This window comes from Rhinatrema bivittatum, chromosome 4 (genome assembly GCF_901001135.1).
Source record: "Rhinatrema bivittatum chromosome 4, aRhiBiv1.1, whole genome shotgun sequence".
In the NCBI taxonomy this organism is placed as follows: domain Eukaryota; kingdom Metazoa; phylum Chordata; class Amphibia; order Gymnophiona; family Rhinatrematidae; genus Rhinatrema; species Rhinatrema bivittatum.
The window spans coordinates 385,348,557-385,373,144 of NC_042618.1; the positions used below are offsets into that span (position 1 = coordinate 385,348,557).

A 24,588-nucleotide genomic window follows, 5' to 3' on the forward strand; every position below is an offset into this window, starting at 1 on the left:
TACCCGCAGAGGAGACCTCCCTTTGAAGGGGGGTACTGTTACGACTGTCGCTGCCCGACATCTCCACTCCGCCCTCCTTACCTCTTTGGTGACTCATCCCGCAGTTGATGGATGTCTGGCTGCCGCGGCATCTGCCTGCCGTCCTCTCCGGCGTCCCCGGTCCGGCTTGGGCGCTGCATCCCACCATGTTGTTCAGCTACCATAGGGCGCATGCGCCGCATGGCCCTGCTTTTTATTCCTTCTTTGGCGTGAACCTCAGGGGCGTCCCCCTGTGATGACGTCACGCATTCCGGATACAAAAGCCTAATCTGTTTGCTAGCTATTAAAGTTAGCAAGGGACTCCTTACGGATGGGATTCGCTCTCCGTACCTAGCCACTCTGCCTCTCCTTAATTGGACTTACTCTATCGGGGTACCCGCTCCTCAGGGGCCTCTCTCTTTTCTTTCAGGTCACTGTCTGGAACTGGTACTCGCTCCTCGAGGGCCCATGTTCCCGGACTCGTTGCCTGAGCTTCACTTCTGCTTGGAAGAACCCACTGCCTATACCATCAGTGAGTTACCATCTATATTCTCTCAGAGCTGTTCCCTGGAACCAGATACTCGCTCCTCGAGGGCCTGCCTCTATTCCAGCTTCTGTGTTTCCTTCCGGGAGAAACCACTATGTGAATAATCAAACAACAAGGCTCTATACCAGAACCCTGTGTATGCTCCACTGTACTCACTATCTCAGTTTCTCTCCACTACAGCACAGCTATTGAGGGATCGCTGTTCCAGTGTCTTGAGGGACTACAAGCCCAGCCGGGCTTCATCTCTACTCTCTACTGCCACCTCTGGTGGCTTCTCAACTCTGTTTAATAAAAGATAATTCTGTGTGGTGTGTCCTAAAGCTGAGCCTGACCTGTGGCCCCTCATGGGACTTCCCCCCGTGGGCGTGGTCATCTGCCACAGTGTCCAAGGGTCCACCCAAAACCTTACAAACAATAACACTTGCGGATGATATGCTGACGTTAAGTTTAACGAGATATTGACTTTTTACAGAGAGACCTCCAATATTTAGCGGCAAATTGAGGACCACGATCGGAGACAATTTCTTATGGTAGTCCATGGTGAACCTGCGGTTGGAGATGATGTAGCCCAGGAATAGGAGACTGGGTTGCTCAAAAATGCACTTCTCCAATTTAGCATAGAGATGGTGGTCTCTGAGATGCTGGAGGACTGTTTGAATGTGGGAACGATAAGACTTCAGATCTTTGGAGAAGATTAATATATTGTCCAGATACACTACGACGAATGAGTACAAAAAGTCCTGGAAAATCTCATTCATTAGCCGCTGGAAGACTGCAGGGGCATTGCAAAGCCTGAAGGGCATTATTACATACTCATAGTGTCCATCTCTTGTGTTGAAGGCGGTTTTCCAGATGTCTTCCGGTTGAATCCTTACTAGGTTATATGCCCCACGTAGATCTAATTTAGTAAAGATTTGTGCGCCCTGAAGGTGGTCGAACAGTTCACTGATAAGTGGCAGTGGGTACCGGTCCTTATGGGTTACTGCGTTCAAACCTCTGTAGTCTATGCATGGTCTTAGACTGCCAACAACAAAGGACTAGAGTTAAGTATTAATTTATCTTATAGCTGATACAGGTAGAATTGGACATGACTTATAACACACACCAATTAATATTTATTAAGAAACTATGTTACAGTATTTTGATGGCACCTGTTTAGTTGATATAATTTAAAACATTTTATGAAACATGAAGTTATGTGCCTTATTGTGAACCGTTGTGATGGCGACTAGCTTAATGACAGTATAGAAAAGATTTTAAGTAAATAAATAAATCCTTTTTATATACAAAGAAGAACCCGGCGCCTGCCAGGGAAGTAGAGGGTCTTATGAACCCTTGGGCCAAATTTTCCTTGATATATGCTGACATCGCTTGGGTTTCTGGGAGTGAAAGAGGATAGGTTCTGCCTTTGGGAGGCATGGTTCCAGATAGGAGTTCTATGGGGAAGTTGAACTTCCAGAGTGGAGGCAGGATGTCGGCGTTTTGTTTGGAGAACACGTCTTTAAATTCCAAGTACGGAGCAGGTAACCCGGGAAGGGTTATAGAGCTTAGGACTGTCACGGATGGAGACATTTGCCGTAAACAGTGGGTTTGATATCGAGGACCCCACTGGGTGAGTTGCAGGGATTGCCAGTCAAAGTGGGGTGCATGTAACTGGAGCCAAGGAAGTCCAAGGACTATGGGGTGTGTTGATAGTTTCAAGATCAGGAGGGAGATCTCCTCGTCATGGAGGGTCCCAACAGTGAGGCGAATAGCCAAAGTATGGTGAGTGAGTGATCAGAGAGAGGTTCTCCTTGAATTGAGGCAATACATAGTGGTACCTCCAATGGTTGGACTGGTATCTGAAGAAGTGTCACAATCTCTTCTAAAATGAAATTTCCACTCGCCCCAGTGTCCACGAGGGTGGTGGTGGTGAATGAACATGACTCCCTAAGGAAGGAGACAGGCAGCAACAATTGAGGGCCAGAAAGTGTAGCGCCCAAGCTTGGGACCCCGCCAGGCTCAGGCTTTGGAGTTTCCCAGACGCACAGGACAAGTCTGGAGAAGATGTCCGGAATCACCGCAATACAAGCAGAGACCAGTTTTTCTTTGTCAGAGACGTTCCTCTGGAGTCAGGCAGCCACGGTTGATCTGCATTGGCTCCTCGGGAGGTTGAGGGGATACTGGTAAGGCCTTCATCCGGGGACTCGCCGAAAGGGGTGGCCGTAGGGCAGAAGGTTGAAGAGCTCTTACCTCCTGATGCCGTTGCCGAAGACGGTAGTCGATTCTACCGACCAGGGAGATCAGGTCTTCCAGAGATACGGGGATCTCGCAGGCGGCCAGCTCATCTTTAAGGGCAGGAGACAGTCCTTTGAGGTAGAGTGCCCGCAGGTAGTCCTCTTGCCAACCCAACTCAGTTGCTAGAGTTCTGAACTCCACTGTATATTCAGCGAGCAAGTGCGAACCTTGACGGAGGTGGAGTAGGTGGTGACCAGCGCTGCCTGTCGACCTGGGTCCTCGAAGATGCGTCGGAAGACAGAAAGGAACTGAGGGAGCTGGCAAAGAATTGCGTCGGAACGATCCCAGAGCGGGGAAGCCCATGCCAGGGCCTTCCCCTCAAGACGCGAGAAGATGAACGTGATCTTTGTCGCTTCATCGGGAAAAGCAAAGGCTGCAGTGAGAACTGCAAATAACATTGATTTATGAAGCCTCGACAGAGGCGAGGATCCCCATTGAAACGGGGTGCAGCTGGGAGGGCCAATGGTGCCCGTGAGGACATGGTATGGGCAAGAGCCCCTGGGTTGGCAATGGCAGATTCCTCCAATTGAGGAGGCCAAAGCTTCCATGATCCGTTGTTGCTCTCGGACTCGAGTGACCAGACCAGGGATAGCCTGCAAGGCAGGAGACTCCTCCGAGTCCATGGCCTTGGCAACCTGTTGCGCTGGAGGTGGACCCTTGGCCTGGTGCAGGATTGGTACGGCCCTCTGGTTGGACCCAGAGAGTGCCTGCCACCAGGAGGCGGAGCACATGAGGAGGCAGAGGCTAGCTGGAGCTTCGCCAATAACAGTCTGGGGTTTCCGCAGGTTAAGCCCTTGGGTACCTGGACCGCCTGGACTTAGGTGGGCCTCAGATGGTCTCCCGGAGAGGTAGCAGAGGGGTGTGCCCACCACGAGCAAGGGTGTATGGCTGATGCAGAGAGGATGGACCAGACCCGAACTGGAAGCCCTGGAGACCTCAGGGAGGTAACAGTTGAGGAAGGCTCTCCAGGCAAGGCAGGCAGTGCCTGCGAGTCTAGTTGGGTGAAGGCCACGGGTGGAAACCAAGCAGGTCGGTCTGATAGTCACAGAAGGCCAGAAGAGAGTGTCCGAGTGAAGTGCAATGGTCAAAGTCAGAGTATCCATCCAGAAGTGGTCAGCCAAAGCAGGGGGTCAATACCAAGGTCAGTCCGAACGTAGTCAAGGAAAGCGAGGGTCAGTTCCAGGCAGCAGATGAAGAGAGCAGTCAGGCAGGCAGTGGTCAGTTCCAGGCAGCAGACAAAGAGTGGTCAGGCAGCAGACAAAGAGAGTAGTCAGGCAGGCAGAGGTCAGTACCAGAGATCAGTCCGAGAAGGTACTACCTGAGTAAGGACACAGGAAGGAACACAGAGCGCAGGAACACTGGAACACATGAACAAGGAGACACCGGAACACAGGATCAGGCAAACTATAACATCACGGTGTTGATCCGATTGCCAAGGCAAGGTCCTGGGGACAGGGCCTCGTTATTTATAGGGCTACTAAGTGATGAAATCATACTGCGTCCAAATCGGTTTTCCCGCGCTTGGCCCTTTAAAGCTCAGGACGTCGGCCAGGTGCGTCGAAGATGTGGAGCCCTGACGGGAGCTCTGCTGTGAGGCCTGCGGCGTGGAGGAAGCCGGAGAGGGCAGTGGTGAGCTTTGGGGACGCCGGAAGCTGGCAGCAGCGGCAAGACTGGAGCTAGTGGAGGGCAGCGAGCGGTGAGCAGGCCCGGTCACGGCACCCACGTAGCCAGGACGCGCAACAGAGGATAAGCATAGGAGAAAACAACTTTTTAGAGGAAAAACATTTACCTTGTAAGACCAGGTAAGTACCTCCTGGAGGTGGAGAGTAGAACAGAGCTAACTTCAGAGAGTGTCTGAAGCTTTGTACAGTGTTTCTTTTTATTTTTAAATTAAATTCACTGCTTTCTTAATTTTAACTTTCAAGAGATACTTTCCACTGCATGGCACACCAACAACCTTGGTCATGCACATCTTCCCTAGCGTCTTGAGTTCTGTAGCCATAAGAAGCTGCCTGCTCTAATAGCCATGGCAGATGTTTTTGATGCCATCTTGAAAGCATCACAAGTTGGGTAAATCAAGAGTTTTCGATAATCTTTCTCTGCTTCTCTAAATTAAGTCCTCTTGAATCTTCAGAGGGAGAAACTCAGCAAACATCAGCATTCTTTGCATAATGGTATGCATATATTTGATCATGATGATCTGGTAAGATGCTATGTTGTAGCTAAGCAGAGCACACTGCAGAAACTCTCTCTCATAGAAATGTAATGTCTTTGTCTCATGCTCCAAGGGCACCAGAGAATGAACTTAAGCCTTCTTATTTCTTTTCCAGGAAGATTCAACCGCCACAGATTCTGTCAGGATCACCAGGGCTTGAACTGGTGAATCTAGAAAAGAGAGGAGCTGCAGAAGATACAGTCAGAGAAAGGCCAGGGGACATTTACCCTCCAGTTGTCAGGTAATTAGATATGCCCTCAGAGAGTCCCATTGGTTAAGCACATGGCATTCCCTGATTACTGAGAGTATATAAAGAGAGCAACAGAAGCACACCTTTGCTGGTAAAACAAATTCCTAGGATATTGTAAGAGTGCGACCCTAGTGGTACCCTATGAGTTTATGCAGGACCAGTCTAGTTGCCTGGTCCCCTTTAAATTTCCTAAAGGGAGAATGCTCCATGGGCGAGGCCCGGCTGGACAGAAGGAACTCAGAAGGTGTGACTGGCTTGAGGGGAATAAGAACTGGGACCCAGGTGGGGCTAGAGAGGCCCCGTATGCCTCCAGGAGAAGGCAGCTCCTGCAATATTGCTGACCTAACCCAATATTGCAAGAGGTAGGTTATCTGGGGAATACCTTGTTTTATATTATAAATAAAGAGTCATTGCATGAAGAAGGATGGAGCCAGCGTGTTTCCTGACTCTAGAGAGTGAAGTTTTACTCAGTCATCCTCACATATGATGTCCTATGTGGGATTTCTGTAAGCCAAGCACAGAGACAAAAAACCAAGCTCCACAGGGAAATATTTTTCTGAGGGAGCACACAGAATGAAGGAGGAAAAGTTTGTGGAAAAGAAACAAGTCTCCAGGGAAGACTGAATGAAACTGTGGGTGTGCATGGTCAGTAGCAGATTGAAGGCAAGCACTGCTAAAGAGAGCACCAGAGCACAGATAAAGAAACGTTTGTTGGAAAAAGGAAAGGTTTGTTTGTTGGGCTGCCTGCTAGAAGCAGCTGAGGCAACTGGGTGTGGCTCTGTGGAGCACAGAAGCCATGCAGCAATGCTCGTCTGCAGAGCACAGGAGAAAGGAAAAAAAAACAGAACTGCCTTTAAACTAGAGGGATGTCAGAGGAGCCTGGGTAGAAAAACATGGGTTAGGGTGAGGGCTGTGTGTTAAAGTATAGTAAGAGCCGGTGAGGCAGGTTTTGTTTTACTTTTTTTTTCTTTTAAGGAAACGAAAAAAGAAACACGGTGGTGCACAGGGCTTGAGCAGGGCATGGCCTCTGAAGAAAGAGAAACTCCTAGGAAGCTGCAGTTTCCAGAGGCCTACACAACATCCCAGAAGCCTGGTTCAGATCCAGTGGGGATTGCTACAGAGCAGAAGAAAAAGAAATGAGAGAAGCCTGGGGGCTTACTTGATGGGTGTGACCTAGCAGAGTGCAGCCAGCTTTCAGCAAGGAATTCAGGCTTAAAGAGAAGAGGAACAACCATGCAGATTTGTGTGGCAGGAGTTCAGACCTTGAGAGTCAGAGAGCTTAACCCTAGAGCTCTAGACCCTGCAGAAAAGGGACTGGATACAAAACTGGTAGTAGAATTGCAAGATATTGCAGTGGAAGTGGCCCAATCGGAGAGTGAATTGGAGCAACTTGCCAAAAAAAAAAAAATGCTGTGGTGCTAGAGGCACATGCTGCAGGAAGTCCAGAGAGAGATTCTGCAGGCAACCTAGTGAGAAGCACTGTGGAAAGAGCCAGTGGGCAAGTATCAGAAAACTCTGCCTCAAGTCATGTAGCCTTGCCAGGAAGGGGCAACATAGAGTGGCCAGGTGGGAGAGCCACAAAGAGTTCAGAGATCCCAGAAGGAGATGCAAGGAAAATTCCAGAGGGAATCTGCAAGGTGGCGGCAAACTAGAACCTACTGGGCAACAGCCATCTGAGAAGCATACATTAGGACAAGAGAGGACTTTGGAAGCCTGAAAGATCAAGTTGGAACATGAACAGCGTTTAATGGAAATAAGAAATGTTGAAAACAGACTGCAGGAGGTAGTACAAGTAAAATGCAGAGAGCGAACGGAAAGGAAGGTATAGTTCGTTATGCATCTCAAGTGAAAGCCTCTAAGAGTCATCTTCCCCAGAATGGTCTGGCTGCTGCAGGAGCAAGAGGAAAAGCTTGATGCCTGTGAGAAAAGCTTGGATGGGAATCAGTTCCACAAACTCTCAGTGAAGGATTATGGAGATGGGAAGAGAGTCTGGAGCCAAGATTTTCCAGGATAGGAAAGGAGGTTGCAAGACAGCTGAAAGAGAAGCCACTGCAAACACATTCAAGAGAAACCATGGAAGTCCTGCCAGGAGAAACGTAGAACCCAGAGTTGTAGAGGAGTCTGAATAAAGGATTGGGGCTGGGTATACAGTGGGTGGTGGAGGTTATGGTCTTGGCCTAGGTGACCCTAGTGAGTAGGGAAGACAGGACCCTAGGACCCTGCGCCCAAACCTAGTTGATGAGAATCTAGGACAGTGGCAGTATGAAGCACTTCCCTGGTTAAAACCCAGGGTGAGTGAGGATGCATGGCCCGACAGGCCCAAGCTCCGGGGTGGGGGGGGGGGGGGGAATGTGAGAGTGCAACTCTAGTGGTACCCTATGAGTCTGTGCAGGATTACTAAATCCCCTTTACATTTCCTAAAGGGAGAATGCTCCATGGGGTGGGACCCGGCTAGACAGGAGGAGCTCAGAGGGTGTGACCAGCTTGAGGGGGATTAAGAGCTGGGACCCAGGTGGGGACAGACAGGCCCCGTATGCCTCCAGGAGAAGGCAGCTCCTGCAATATTGCTAACCTAACCCAAGGTATTTTAAGTGCACAAAGGTACTGCAAGAGTAGGCAGTCTGGTGTATACCGTGTTTTGTGTTGTAAATAAAGTGTCATTGCATGAAGAAGGCTGAAGTCAGCAGGTTTCCTGACTCCAGAAAGTGAAGTTTTGCTCAGCCATCCTCACAGATACATTATCTGGATCCTCTGTTCATCTGGCCTTGTTCCAGCTCTGCATCCAGTTAGGAAGTCCCTACTCTGCATCCAGTCCTGCAGTCCTCTCCACACCTCTCGCCTGGCTTCCTGATCTTGAGCCTTCTCCAGTGTTACAGCTGCATGCCAAGATACATCCCAAGCTAGGTCTGGTTTTACTGACCTTGGCTCAACTTACATCTGGCCATTCCACATCTTCCTAGCTCTAGCAAATGGTATATAACCTGACAGATTTGTGCAATAACTGGATTTCTGAATCAAGGTACTTCATGGACAAGATAATTGGTGCCTGCTTTGTTCCCTACAGGAAATACTATTTCACACCATTTTCTAAACATTTTGGAGAAGCTGGTGGATCTGAACATTTTTTTGAAAATTTTTGGTTGTGCACTGTCAACTCCTTAGGGGATTGAATTATTTAAGAAAGCCAAAAAGAGGTACCCTGCACTCACCTTCTACCTCCAACTTAAATGTACAAAAGCTGAAAAAGTAAGGGGTCCAATGTTAAGTCTTGTGGGGTGATTAGTATAACTTCCCCTTAACACTATGTACACCCTGCCATGGTACCTGCACATTTATGCTCGCCAGAGCTAAACCACACATAAGGTTTTACATACTTTCTGGGGGAGGGGTTCTCTGTCATTTGGGAGGATGGGGGTATGGCAGCAAGGGGGTTCTCTGCCGCATGGGGAGCTGTGGGGTATGACAGTGAAAGGGGGGGGGGGGATCTCTGTCACTTGGGGTTGGGGTATGGCAGCAAGGGGATCTGTCATTTGGGAATGGGAAATAAGGGTATGACAGCAGGTTGCTGGGGCCACATTTTCTGTTTTGGCTTGGGACGGGTGAAGGGTAGCCAGGGCTGTCTCCACGTGGTTCTTTTTTTTTTTTTAACATTTGGGGGAGTTGGAGCTGCTTCCGCTGGCAGCTCTAGGTTGAGACAGGGGTCAGCACTGACCCCTGCTCTATCTTTCTGTTTAAATGCAATTCTTTTTTCTGTTGCTGCTTTAAATGTGAGGCGGGAGCCTCAGGACCCACGTTAGGGTTCCGGGCTCCCCGACTCATATCTAATGCCTTTCAAATAGGTCTCATTATTTTATTATGGCTGACCACTTTCTCGGGTGGATGTGATAAAATATTTACATCAAATTGACTAGCAATGATGGGCTAATTTTCAAAGTTTAGATTCCTAACTTTTAGAGTTAGACACCTAAATTGGTACTTTTAAAAATTTACTAGGGTTGAGTGCCTAAATTTAATCTCCTAGTTTCATTAGGGCGGGGAAACAAATTTAGGGTTTAGCATTGATTTTCATAATTAGGCACTTAATTTAGGTATCTAAATCTAGAAAAAAACCCAGCAGTCCTAAAATTTAGGAAACTTAAGGTTTAAGCTTAAATTTTCTGTGAATTTTCAGCTGAAAACTTAGGAACCTAAGTTCGACTGAAAATAGGCTAAGTTTAGGGACCAAATTTAGAGGCCTAAATTTAGGAACTCTGCTGTTTTTGAATATCTGCCCTGATCTTCTTGCACACTTATGCATTATTTATGCATGCAAAGAAGGTCATTGTAATAGGGAAGGGAATCTGGGTGATGACATAGACTTAATTGGCATCTCAGAGACATGGTGGAAAGAGGATAACCAATGGGACAGTGCTATACCGGGGTACAAATTATATCGCAATGACAGAGAGGAGCAGTCGGGAGGAGGTGTGGCGCTTTATGTCCGGGATGGCATAGAGTCCAACAGGATAACCATCCTGCATGAGACTAAATACAAAATTGAATCTTTATGGGTAGAAATCCCTTGTGTGTCAGGGAAGACTACAGTGATAGGGGTATACTACCGTCCACCTGGTCAAGATGGTGAGATGGACAGTGAAATGCTAAGAGAAATTAGGGAAGCTAACCAAATTGGTAATGCAGTAATAATGGGAGACTTCAATTACCCCAATATAGACTGGGTAAATGTATCATCGGGTCACGCTAGAGAGATAACGTTCCTGGATGGAATAAATGATAGCTTTATGGAGCAATTGGTTCAGGAACAGACGAGAGAGGGAGCAATTTTAGATCTAATTCTCAGTGGAGCACAGGACTTGGTGAGAGAGGTAACGGTGGTGGGGCCACTTGGCAATAGTGATCATAATATGATCAAATTTGATTTAATGACTGGAAAAGGAACAGTGTGCAAATCCAAGGCTCTCGTGCTAAACTTTCAAAAGGGAAACTTTGATAAAATGAGAAAAATTGTTAGAAAAAAACTGAAAGGAGCAGCTACAAAAGTAAAAAATGTCCAAGAGGCGTGGTCATTGTTAAAAAATACCATTCTAGAAGCACAGTCCAGATGTATTCCACACATTAAGAAAGGTGGAAAGAAGGCAAAACGATTACCGGCATGGTTAAAAGGGGAGGTGAAAGAAGCTATTTTAGCCAAAAGATCTTCATTCAAAAATTGGAAGAAGGATCCAACAGAAGAAAATAGGATAAAGCATAAACATTGGCAAGTTAAATGTAAGACATTGATAAGACAGGCTAAGAGAGAATTTGAAAAGAGGTTGGCTGTAGAGGCAAAAACTCACAGTAAAAACTTTTTAAATTTATCCGAAGCAGAAAGCCTGTGAGGGAGTCAGTTAGACCGTTAGATGATCAAGGGGTTAAAGGGGCACTTAGAGAAGATAAGGCCATCGCGGAAAGATTAAATGATTTCTTTGCTTCGGTGTTTACTGAAGAGGATGTTGGGGAGGTACCCGTAATGGAGAAGGTTTTCATGGGTAATGATTCAGATGGACTGAATCAAATCACAGTGAACCTAGAAGATGTGGTAGGCCTGATTGACAAACTGAAGAGTAGTAAATCACCTGGACCGGATGGTATACACCCCAGAGTTCTGAAGGAACTAAAAAATGAAATTTCAGACCTATTAGTAAAAATTTGTAACTTATCATTAAAATCATCCATTGTATCTGAAGACTGGAGGATAGGAAATGTAACCCCAATATTTAAAAAGGGCTCCAGGGGCGATCCGGGAAACTACAGACCGGTTAGCCTGACTTCAGTGCCGGAAAAATAGTGGAAAGTGTTCTAAACATCAAAATCACAGAACATATAGAAAGCATGGTTTAATGGAACAAAGTCAGCATGGCTTTACCCAGGGCAAGTCTTGCCTCACAAATCTGCTTCACTTTTTTGAAGGAGTTAATAAACATGTGGATAAAGGTGAACCGGTAGATATAGTATACTTGGATTTTCAGAAGGCGTTTGACAAAGTTCCTCATGAGAGGCTTCTAGGAAAAGTAAAAAGTCATGGGATAGGTGGCGATGTCCTTTTGTGGATTGCAAACTGGCTAAAAGACAGGAAACAGAGAGTAGGATTAAATGGGCAATTTTCTCAGTGGAAGGGAGTGGACAGTGGAGTGCCTCAGGGATCTGTATTGGGACCCTTACTGTTCAATATATTTATAAATGATCTGGAAAGAAATACAACGAGTGAGATAATCAAATTTGCAGATGACACAAAATTGTTCAGAGTAGTTAAATCACAAGCAGATTGTGATAAATTGCAGGAAGACCTTGTGAGACTGGAAAATTGGGCATCCAAATGGCAGATGAAATTTAATGTGGATAAGGGCAAGGTGATGCATATAGGGAAAAATAACCCATGCTATAATTACACAATGTTGGGTTCCATATTAGGTGCTACAACCCAAGAAAGAGATCTAGGTGTCATAGTGGATAACACATTGAAATCGTCGGTGCAGTGTGCTGCGGCAGTCAAAAAAGCAAACAGAATGTTGGGAATTATTAGAAAAGGAATGATGAATAAAACGGAAAATGTCATAATGCCTCTGTATTGCTCCATGGTGAGACCGCACCTTGAATACTGTGTACAATTCTGGTCGCCGCATCTCAAAAAAGATATAATTGCGATGGAGAAGGTACAGAGAAGGGCTACCAAAATGATAAGGGGAATGGAACAACTCCCCTATGAGGAAAGACTAAAGAGGTTAGGACTTTTCAGCTTGGAGAAGAGACGACTGAGGGGGGATATGATAGAGGTGTTTAAAATCATGAGAGGTCTAGAACGGGTAGATGTGAATCGGTTATTTACTCTTTCGGATAGTAGATAGACTAGGGGGCACTCCATGAAGTTAGCATGGGGCACATTTAAAACTAATCGGAGAAAGTTCTTTTTTACTCAATGCACAATTAAACTCTGGAATTTGTTGCCAGAGAATGTGGTTCGTGCAGTTAGTGTAGCTGTGTTTAAAAAAGGATTGGATAAGTTCTTGGAGGGGAAGTCCATTACCTGCTATTAAGTTCACTTAGAGAATAGCCACTGCCATTAGCAATGGTTACATGGAATGGACTTGGTTTTTGGGTGCTTGCCAGGTTCTTGTGGCCTGGATTGGCCACTGTTGGAAACAGGATGCTGGGCTTGATGGACCCTTGGTCTGACCCAGTATGGCATTTTCTTATGTTCTTATGTGAGGAGATGCAAAATATTGTATATATTGCGTGTTATCACTGCAATAGTGCTCTATTGCACCGATATCATGTGATACACGCGATATAATATGTTAGATACATCACCCAGTTAGCCAGCTAATTCTAAATGTCAGAGTTAGCCGGCTAACTTAGCCGACTAAGATAACTTCTCCCCAAAATGCCCTCAGAGTGCATTGCTGTGTGCCAATCAGAAAACCCTGCAAAAAAGCAAAAAACACACTTGGAATGCATATGGTATTAGGCTATTGTAATGCATGTTGGGTGTGGGTTTTGCCCTCAGAAACCCATGACTAAACTGAATTACAGTATAGTAAGCCTTGCATACTAAAAAATAGCACTAATTCAAAAGTAAAAACCTTATCTATGAAAAGGCAACAATGTAAATATTACAGCAGGCCCTAAACTCCAATATACTTTGTATTAGGAAAACCGAAGGCAGACTACTATAGATCCCTACACAAATTTCACACTACCAGGATATCTCACCTCAGTCACACATTTATTCATTTGTCTATTTATGCATTTGGAAACTTGGTAATCCGCTAATCTGAAAATCTTAAGGGTGGATTTTCAAAGGCCTGCATGCATAAAAAGTGGGGTTGATACATATGGCCAAGCATTGTGCGCTTTGCGTGCATTTTAAAATGGGCCCGGTCATGTGCGTAAACCCCGCTAAGGGCACAAGTGTTGGGCCTAAAAAATGGGCGGGTCAGGAGCAGGGTCTGGTCGGGGAAGGGTGGGGCGGGACGGAGGCTGGACAGTACAATGGCCATTAGCCGCTGTCATGGGGAAGTGTGCGCTGTTAGCCAGCTGCCATGCGGAAACTACTTCTGTTCGGGAGGAGTAGTAAGTAGAAAAATAAAACATTTTCGGGAAGCTAGGTAGGGGTTAGGGGTCGGTGTGGAGAGGGGAAAGGGAAGGAAGGTTAGGCAGGGGGTAAGGACGTTTCCTCCCAGTATGCTCCTTAATTGGAGCAGATTAGGAGGGAACTGGAGGAGGCCTGCGCATAATATTTGAAAATTCGGCCCCTCTGTGCGTGTCGCCTGAACCTGCATTCACGGATTTTAAAATCCAACATGCAAGTGCGTGTGGCCATGAGATTTTATAAAATGCACGTGCATAAACACACATAAAATCAGCAAAATGCAAAACAATCAACAAAATATCTAAAAGTACAGAATACAAACAAATTAAATGTTACAAAAAATTACAAAGGCAGATTCCAAACAATAGGTAAATCAGCATAGAAACCCACAATAAATCTGCAATGAATTTACCAAACACACACATGCAGAAAACAGAGAGACCCTCTCCCAGTACAGAATAAAGAGATCATAAAGCATAAACAAACATGCAGACAAAAACTGAACTGGAAAGCACAAGCCAGACTATATGCAGTGCAACAGAAAAAGAGAAATACCATTCTTTACAAAATATCAAACAAAAAAATATAAAAACCATAATAGTAAAACCATATTAATAAAAAGAATAAATGTTTTAAAACAGCCAATGAATAGAACATCCAGTAATTAAATCTCATAAAAATTAAAAAAATATTTCCCAAACACCAATAAAATATTTCAAATTAGCAAACACATTAAATAGTACCCAATAATTAAAACTAGTAAGAATAAAAAAAATTCCCACTTTCCATACTTGGGAACGTTTGATTCCTGGTCGCCCTAAGATTTCCGTGGATTAGTGTGGAGGAGTAAGGGAGAGCTGGGGAACTTTCTCCTCTCTCTCACACAAGTTCTTTCATACCTATACATGAGCTCACATACACATAGATGCTCTCTCATACATATACATGCTGTTATCCACACACTTGCTCTTATTTTCTTCTGCCGCTACTAGCATCTTCTTTCCTCCTGCCACTGGAGGGCTGTGCTCCACCAGGGGCCACAAAACCTGTTTTCTTCCTCCTGCCCAGGTTTGGTGCTCACAGGTGAGGGGGGGGGGGCCTGCTGGCAGACAAAAAAAAAAAAAGAATAGGGCCACCGGTGGACCCTATCTCTCTGGCAACAAAGACAAGAAGAGGCCTGTGCATGATCCAACCAGGAGCAGGAGGGAGCTGCTGCTCCTTCTGCTGTGCTGGCCCCGCTGTATTAAAAAATCACGGGGCTAACACTTCCTTTATGCTGATCTCAATCAGGAGAAGGAGCAGCAGTTGAATCGGCTCCCTCCTACTCCGATTGTATCATGCACGGACCTCTTCTTGCCTTCGCTGCTGATGCGATGGGGTCAACTAGTGGCGCTTGAGACCTGCTTTCTTCCTCCTACCGCCGTTGGCCATGAAGCCTCTTCTCTTCCTCCTGCTGTAGCAGCGTGCAAGGTCTTCTCCTATTTTGTTAGCCGGCAGGGGATTGGGTGTAGATTTGTTCGCGCCAGGTTGCGCGAACAAATCTACGCCTGCACGCAGGTTTAAAGATCTGCCCCAAAAGGTGCAGTGTTGCAGACAGCATTTTAAGATCGACCTTACTGGAGTGAAGATATGGAACTGGTCCCAGACGAATGATAAAACAAGCGATTAAAGTTCTGCTTTTATTTTCTCTGTTTAAACCCAGTTCTATGGATCCAAGTTAGTTTTTCCTTGTTTAATGTACTGCATTTTCATGCAATGGTCATCGTTATAATGTAAACCGATTTGGTTTGTAACTTGTTATAAGAATTTCGGTATATAAAAGTGCTAAATAAATAAATAAATAAATAAATAAATAAATAAAAGAATGTGAGCAAGTGGATTCGTTTTTTTCCTCCCCTGAGGCAGACAGAGGTTTGAAACATGATATTGTGTCGGGGTTGCATCGGACATTTGATGACAAGATAAGTGCGGGAATACTTTGATGCTCATTTGAAAAGGAATTTTGTTCTGTGAATGCGGGACTGTTTTTGGTGATTTCTAAATATTTTTGGAGATTTCTAAATATTTTTTTAAAAATACAAAATAACATAAAAAAATATAGATAGGATTAAATAAAGTAAAGTGGACTTTCCTCCTGAATTGGTTCTTTTATAAAATTGAAGAGCTTAGGGTTGTCGGACCCACATAAATGTCTGCATAAAAAGGTTTTTTTACATAAAGTATGAGGTTATAGAAGATCAAGGGGAGAGCAGATTCACTTGTAAATTCCAAAATTTCTAAGAAATATCCTCTGATAGTAACCCAAGGAATCTCTCCCAGAACCCTAGGAAAATTCAGTACCCATAAATTTAAGTGTCTTAAAGAATTCTCAATAAATTCAACTTTCCTGTTCAACACTGAACAGTCTTGGATGATCGTAGACTGAACGTTTTTTACACCTTTTATTTCTTCTTCCATATTTTTAAATTTATCAGGTATTTCCTGTCTGTTCACATCGCTATTCTTCATCATAGTATCCACTTGCTGTGTTAATACATTTATCTTCAGAGAGCAGTCAGAAAAAGCTTTCCCCATAGCCGACATCAAGTCCCATAAAGAATCTGGGTAACTACTGAAGGTTTGTAGTTTGTTTGTAAGGACATCCAGGGGAGATATATTTCCACCTCCATTCTCAGCTTTATTTAACAGGGCAGCCGGTGCAGTAGATACGGCACTCTCTTCATTAATCAATGAAGAGCTGAGCATGGGACGGTTCAAAGGCGTAGCTCCATCGACCTCCAACAGCTGGATTTCCTGGTTAGGACTCCATGTGGGGTGTGGTGTCTTGGCCTCTCGTGCTGCCGGCGGCCTGTGGTCATCCTGCGGGCTCAGTGAAATTTCATCTGAGGTCTCAGCGGGTCCCTCCCCACACACCGGGACAGCCGGAGCTTGAGCCTCTATTATAGTTTTAGAGCCTGTGCACTGAAGAATGGTCTTCTGTCCAGGCAAAGTTGGGGGAGTCAAGGGATATGTTCTAATTCTCCGCTTCCTTTTCACAGGCATTGCATAGCAGGAAACCAACCAAAGAGGAAAAGCAAACAGATGAACAGTGTGGTGCATAAGTCAAGCTGCCATCTTGACTCCTCCCCCCCACAGATCCATCTAGGCCTCTTCTAAGAAAATCGGTGAGTGACAGATATGTTCAGCTTTTCTAAGAGAACGTCTGGCAGTTTTCACTGGAGTGGAATTTAACTAGGGTGGTGGCTTTTGTTTACATGGATTCGATATTTTTAAAGGAGCCAAATTATCAAGAACTGATTTAACAGAGGAAATAACATGAGAAAGAGCGTCTGAGAAATTGTCAAAACATGAATCTGAAAGCAGAGGCAGAATGGTGTCATGAAAAAGTGAGGTGTCAATGAGACCCCGATGTGGAGTGGCAGAACAGGACTTTATCAAAGGAGATGCGCACGAAGAAACAGATACATAGAAAATGATCAGAACAGGGAACTGGAGAAATTGTTGGTTTTGGGACAAATCAGAGGCAGTAGACTGGTTTAACAAATACTAAGTCAAGGGTATGACTACCCTCCTCCGTTTCATATCATGATCCCTTGCTCTCAGAAATACTGAAGATTGTGCCCAATAGGAGTTGGAAAGGAAGGAATTAGAACAGAGGCCTTTGCTATAAAGCAAGGGTAGGTAACAGCAGTCCTTAAGTGCTGCAAGCTGGTTGAGTTTTTAGAAAATCCACTCTGAATATTCATTAATGTATTTGCATGCATCACCTCCATTGCATGCAAATGAATCATATGCATATTCATTGTGGATATCCTGAAACCCGACTGACTTGCAGCACATGAGGACTGGAGTTGCTTACTCCTGCTACAGAGAATAATTCTAAAAAATCTGAAAATTAAAAGAAGAGCCTTATCTACGTGACTACTAAATGTTTACTTAAATATGTTAAATCAATTTCTCCCTTAAAATAAAAAAATATAAAACATGAGTGAAATCAGGAAAGCTTACATACAACTTAGTCAATATGATTGTAAATAGCAGACTAAAAAATGTCATTAAAAACACATCAGTTGGAATGAACAGTTAAGATTAAATGCGATTTTCATTGATTTAATCTTTAAACATTTAACCAGATTTGTTGTTTGAGCTATAAACAGCACCTTACCGTGGGTTGGAATGAGAAAGTGGGTGCATTTCGTTCTGATAGTGATGTCCCTGACTGACAGGCTGTGAAAGACAAAAGAAACAGCAGTGAGAAAATGACTTTGTAAAGATTCTTTCAATATGCTGAAAAGAATCTTTCTGAGGCAAATCCTTCTGGACATCAGAGATATTTTTAATACTCAGTATATTAGAATTCCATGGCATTTGCCATTGCAGCAGGATTTAAAAAAAAAAAATTAAAGTTCTAATTGTATAAAATCTTCAGAGACCAACATTTTTAAATTAAGATTTTTTTAGGCTATGCATACAAATTGTAAAGAATTCCATTTAAAGCATTAACATAAGATCTGATTACTATGTATGCAGTTGTTAAACTGTATGTAGTACTGCAATTACCTAGTTGTTTTTATCTGTTTTAAAGTCTAATATTCTGTTTATGTGGTAATACCTGATATCTATTAGGTATGAAATCTGTGTGTAAATTATTTTCTCTAGGTTAATAAACAAAAGTTAAGATCATGTCTTTTACTATGCAGTCCCAGAAGTTTCTTTCTGTTCATTTCTGGCATAGAGCTTGATCAGAACTAAACTCCACATTGGGTCCATGGAATTATCAACTGGCATTTCCCTGTCTTTTTTAATGCTCCTTTACTTAGCTCAGCCCATGTATCAAAAATCTTTGGCCAGGGTCTAAGGACTATGGCTCCCTTCAGGAACACAATATAGACCATATTTTAAAAGGCCCACGCGTGCCGGGCCTATTTTCAAAGGCCTGGCTACGTGTGTAAGTCCTGGGGCTTCGGGAAAGGGGTGGGGAGGGACGGGTTGGGGCTAGAGGCCCCTGGCACAGTGGCCATTTGCCGCTGTGCTGGGGGATCGCGTGCCGGCAGCGTGCCGGAGTACGCAACCTGTGCCTGCCCCAAGGCAGTCGCAAGAGGTAAAATAACGATTTTGGGGGGGGGCTAGGTTAGGGCTAGGGGACGGGTAGGTTAGGGGAAGGGAGGTTAGTGTAGGGGGTTGGGAAGGTCCCTCCCAGACGGCTCTGAAATTGGAGTGGATTGGGAGGGAACTGAGGAAGGCCGCGGGCGTTGGCACGTGCAGGATGCACAAGTGTGCACCCCCTTGTGCGCATCGCCCCCCGATTTTATAACATGTGTGCATCTGCGCGCGCATGTTATAAAATCTGGCATCCATGTGTGCACACGCGTGTGTATTCGACGCACTATTATTACCCCTTATACAGTAAGGGGTAATAGCGTGTGGAAAACATGTGGCCAACCCTCCCGAAACTAATAGCGCACATCACATGCAAATGCATGTTGATGAGCCTATTAGTTAGTCACGCTCAATACAGAAAGTAAAATGTGCGGCCAAGCCACACATTTTACTCTCAGAGATTAACTCCTGCCAAAGGCAGGAGTTAATTTCGGCCAGCACCGGGCAAGTGTACAGAAAAGCAGAAAAAACTGCTTTTCTGTACACCCTCTGACTTAATATCATAGCGATATTAAGTCGGAGGCCCCAAAAATAAAAAAAAAATTTAAAAATCTGCCCACGGCGGTCCACGACCAGGGCCGATTGTCATGGCCGCCTGCCGTGGCGGTCCGCGGCTGGGACCAAGTGCTTACCTGCGGTGTCGGGCAGCCTCCCTCGGCGCTCTCCTCGTGGCCTTGGCCGCTGCTGAGGCCAGCCGCATGGCTCCTGCACGGCCGGGATGACTCCTCCCCCTCCGGGTATGTTTAGAGCCACAGTTGAAGATTATATTTAAAGGGGCCACGACAGGAAATTGTCATGGCTCCTTCCTGAGACTCCTCCCTCGCCTCAGGTGTTTAAGGCAAGGTCTGCTCCTCAGTGGTGAAGTATTTGTTCAACTGTTGATTCACCAGGCTTTGCCTTCCAATGGTAGGGACCTAAGAGAGTTGATTCTCTCCTAGGTAGCACTAACTCTACCTTGGACCAAGGGTAACAGCGTAACTGCAGGTTGGAAAACGGTCGCTTAATTTTGCCGGCGTCCGTGTTCCGAACCCGTGGCTGTCAGCAGGTTTGACAACCGACGCCGATAAACTTTTTCCCTTATGTCTGCGTATCAGTACCCCAGACTGTAAAAGTCAGGGTCCCTGATGGTTGTAGTCTGAATCCAATTCTTCTTTCCCTTCTCCCCTCCCCTATCATCGAAGCAGAGGGCAATGTTGCAATTGCGTTAAAGCATCAAGGCTTATAGATTAAGGGTTAAAATCCCCACGCCTTCTGTTAAGAGCAGTAATTGCCACTCCATGCAGGTTACCCCCCATGCTTATCAGTAATCCAGATCATAAGGGGCCCTAATTGATTGTTGTCTGAATCCAAGTCCCCCTTTTCCCCCAGTTGGAGAGCAATGCTGCAGCTACATTAAAAGCATTAAGGCTTACTGGTTAAGGGTAGTAATCTCCATGCTTTCTGCTAAGTGTAGTAACTGCCACAAAATCAAGTTGCCCCCATGCATGCTTTTCTTCATTTCTGTCCTCTAGTCTTTAGAGAGTGTTTATCCCATGCCCCTTTGAATTCTTTGACTCTTTTGTCTTCTCCACCTCCGTGAGGGCATTCCAGGCATCCATCCTCTCCATGAAGAAATATTTCCTGACGTTGTTTCGTTTTGTGACCCCTGATTCTATTCATTCCTTTCCAATAGAAAAGGTTCAAAATTTGTGCAACATTAAAATCTTTCAGCTATCTGAAGTTTTGTATCATATATCCCCTACACCTCCTCTCTTCCAGGATACACATATTTAGATCCTTTAGCCTCTCCTCATAAGTCTTCCTATATAGACCTTATACCATTTTGGTCACCTTTCTCTGGACCACATCCATCCTGTCTCTATTTTTTTTTAGATACAGGCTCCAGAACTGAACACAGTACTCCAGATGAGGCCTCACCAAGGATCTGTACAAGAGCATTATCACCTCCTTTTTCTTATTTGTTATTCCTCTCTCAATGCAGCCCGGCATTCTTTTGGCTTAGCTATCACCTTGTCACCTTGCTTTGCCATTTTCAGTTTGCCAGACACTCTTACCAGAGGTCTCTCTCTTGGTCTGTCAACATCAGTCTTTCATCCCCCTCCCCCATCACCTACAGCTCTTTTGGATTACCGCATCCCAGATGATGACTCTGCAATTCTTGGCAAATTCTCTGCCAAATTTTTGACCACTCTTCAAGCTTTCTTGAATCACTTTTCATTTTCTCTACTCCTTCAGGGGTGTCCATTCTGTTGCAGATCTTAGTATCAGCAGCGGATTCCTGATGAAGACTGGCCCGGGGATTCGCCGCCCAAGCCGGCCCAGGAGATATCACGTGGTCTGCCGAGAGCAGCTCTGTCACGGCTGCGCTCGGCAGACCACGTGACTAGCGCGACCGGCCCTGCTTAGTATCATCTCCAAATAGGCAAACTTTACCTTCTAGTTGATAGAGGGGCAGATTTTCAAAGGGTTTCGCGCGTAACTTACGCGCATAACTCCGAGAAAGTGCCCCTGCGCGCGCCAAGCCTATTTTGCATAGGTTCGGCGACGCGCACATGTCCCGGGGCTTGAAAAAAGGGGCGGGCCGGGAGCAGGGCGAGGCAGAACTGAGGCCTCTGGCACAGCGGCTGTGCCAGGGGTTTGCCTGCCGGCAACCTATCATAAAATAAAGGTGGGGGAGATTTAGATAGGGCTGGGGGGCGGGTTAGATAGGGGAAGGGAGGGGAAGGTTGGGGGTGGGGTCAGAGGGAACGGGGAACGCCATCGGGGCTCCCCTAGGGCTAGGCACGCGCAAGGTGCACAAGTATGCATCCCTTTGTGTGCGCCAACCCCGGATTTTATAACATCCCTAGGGATAGGGGGCAGTGTCCTATTGTGTACTGCCAACTGGTTAAAAGACAGAAAACAGAGAGTAGGACTAAATGGTACATTTTCTCAATGGAAGAACGTGAATAGTGGAGTGCCCCAGGGATCTGTTTGGAGCTGCTTTTTAATAGATTTATAAATGACCCGGAAATGGGAACAACAAGAGAGGTGATCAAGTTTTTTGATGACAAAAAATTATTCAAAGTTATTAAATCACAAGAGGATTGTGAGAAATTACAAGAGGACATTGCAAAACTGGGAGACCGAGCATGCAAATGGCAAATGAAATTTAATGTGGACAATTGCAAAGTGATGCACTTAGGGAAGAGAAACCCAAATTATAGCTACATAATGCAAAGTTCCACATTAGGAGTCACCACTCAGGAAAAGGATCTAGGTGTCATTGTTGAAAATATGTTGAAATCTTCTGTTCAGTGTGCAGCAGCAGCAGCCAAGAAAGCAAATAGAATGCTAGGGATTAATAGGATAGGAATGGAGAATAAAACAGAGAATAACATAATGCCTCTGTATCGATCCATGGTGCGACCTCATTCTGAGTATTGTGTGCAGTTCTGGCTATCACATCTCAAAAAAGATATAATAGCATTAGAAAACATACAGAGAAGGGTAACCAAAATGATAAAGGGGATGGAAAAATTGCCCAGTGAAGAAAAGCTAAAGAGGTTAGGACTCTTCAACTTGGAGAAGAGACAGCTAAGAGGAGATATGATAGAGGTCTATAAAATGATGAGTGTAATGGAATGAGTACATATTAATCTGTTTTCTCTTTCGAAAAGTACAAAGACCAGGGGTCACAAATGAAGTTACTAGGTAATACACTGAAAACTAATAAGAGAAATTATTTTTTTACTCAATGCATAATTAAGCTCTGGAATTCATTGCCAGAGGATGTTGTGAAATCTATTAGTGTAGCTGCATTTAAAAAAAGGTTTGGACAAGTTCCTGGAGGAAAAGTCCATTAACCATTATTAAGGTAAATTTGTAAAATCCACTACCTATTCTTGGGATAAGCAACTTGGAATCCATCTATGTCTTGGATCCTGCCAGATATGTTATCTGGCTTGGCCACTGCTAGAAACAGGATACTGGGCTTGATGGATCTTTGGTCTGATCCAGTATGGCAAGTCTTATGTTCTTAATTTCTTCTCTCTATGCAGCCCACTATTCTGGATTTAGCAATCCCTTGTCACATTGCTTCACCATCTTCGGATCACCAGACACTATCAGCCCAAGATCCCTCTCTTGGTCTATGCACATCAGTCTTTCACCCCCCATAAAATATAGCACTTTTGGATTACCGCATCCCAGATGCATGACTCTGCACAGCTTGGTATTGAATCCTAGCTGCCAAATCTTCGACTATTCTTCAAGTTTTCTTAAAATTCTTTTCATTCTCTCTACTCCTTCAGGCGTGTCTACTTTGTTGCAGATCTTAGTATCATCACCAAATAGACAAACTTTATTTTCTATCTCTTCCGCAATGTCGTTCACAAAGATATTGAACAGAACTGGTCCCAAAACCGATTCCTATGGCTTTCCACTTATCACAGTTCATTCTTTAGAGCAGGTTCCATTTATCATTACACACTGTCACCTATCAAGTCAACCAGTTTGTAATCCATGCCACCACCTTGGTGCTCACTCCCAAGCTTCTCATTTTATTCACAAGCCTCCTATGTGGGACTGTATCAAAAGCTTTGCTGAAATCTAAGTAGATCATATCATGCGCTGTTCCTCGATCGAATTCTCTAGTCACCCTGACAGGACCTTCCCCTGTTGAATCCATCCTGCCTCAGGCCCAGCACTTCACCCGAATGTAAATAGTTTACTATCCTTTCAATCAGCAGGTCCATATTAAATTTCTCACCTCTGAAGTGAGGTTAACCGACTTGTAGTTTCCAGCCCGCTTTCTGCTTCCACTCTTGTGCAGTGGCACCGCAACCACTCTTCTCCAATCCCACGGCACCACTCCTGTTTCTATAAATCTACTGAACATATCCTTCAGCGGATATGCCAGCATATGTCTTAGCTCCCTCAGTATCTTGGGATGTATCTCATCCAGCCCAATGGTCTTGTTCACTTTCAGTTTGCCTAGCTAGTCCCATACAATCTCTTTTGTAAATGGAGTTTCATCTACCCTATCCCTAACTACAGACTTGTCAACCAGCAAAGGTCTTTCTCTAGGATCTTATTTCATGAACACTGAACTGAAGTATTTGTTTAATATTTCTGCCATTTCGTTGTCTCTCTCCACACATTGATCCTTGTCACCTTTCTGGCCTCCCTTTTTTCTCTGTATCTGAAAAATGTTTTGCCACCTTGCTTTACCTCTTTGGCAATCATTTCTTCCATTTGACCTTTTGTTTTCCTTATTCCTTTCTTTGTCTCCCTCAGTTTTAACAGATATTCTTCCCTGTGTTCCCTTTTTTGAGATCCTTTATACTTCTTGAACGTTGCTCTTTTTGCCATTATTTTTTTCAGTCACTTCCTTAGAGAACCAAATCAGTTTCCTTTCCTCTTGTTCTTGGTTACTTTTCTAACATATAGATTTGTTACCTTTGTAATAGCTCCTTTAATTTGGCACACTGTTGTTACACCTCACCTATTTTCTCCCAGTCTTCCAATTCTTCCTCCAGATATGTCCTCCAGTTCTTCCTGCCAGATTTTGACAAAATCTGAATATGTGAAATTCAAAAATCGGGTCTTCGTATGACTTTTCTGTATCCTTTTCGTGATATAAAACCATACCGTGTCTGATTGCTGGTGCTCAGGTGAGCCCCTACCTGAATATTAGAGGCATTATCACCACTAGTGAGCACTAGGTTGAGCACCACACCCTCCCTTGTGGGTTCCATTACCATTTGTTTGAGCAAAGCCCCTTGAAGGGCATCCACTATCTCTCTACTTCCTGTAGATTCCACAGAAGGGATACTCCAGTCCACATCCGGCAGATTATATTTTCCAATGAGCAACATTTCTCCCTTCTTTCCCTTCTTTCCCATCTTTTGGATTTCTTTGATCAGATCTCTGTCCAGTTCTTAGTTTGAGTCAGTGGCCTGTAGATCACGCCAGTAAAAATGGAAAATTATCTCATGAAAACTACTCCGCAC

At 44.8% G+C, this 24,588-nt stretch overlaps 1 protein-coding gene across 2 annotated transcripts in view; it reads right to left on the reverse strand.

Moving 5' to 3' along the window:
- Window positions 1-24,588, reverse strand: part of C4H3orf67 (chromosome 4 C3orf67 homolog) — a 479,946-nt gene that overhangs the window by 46,036 nt on the left and 409,322 nt on the right. For both annotated transcript variants that reach the window (XM_029600997.1, XM_029600998.1), the window contains one exon: window positions 17,601-17,662. In XM_029600997.1, the coding sequence (XP_029456857.1) occupies window positions 17,601-17,662 (62 nt within the window). The remainder of the gene's footprint in view (window positions 1-17,600; window positions 17,663-24,588) is intronic.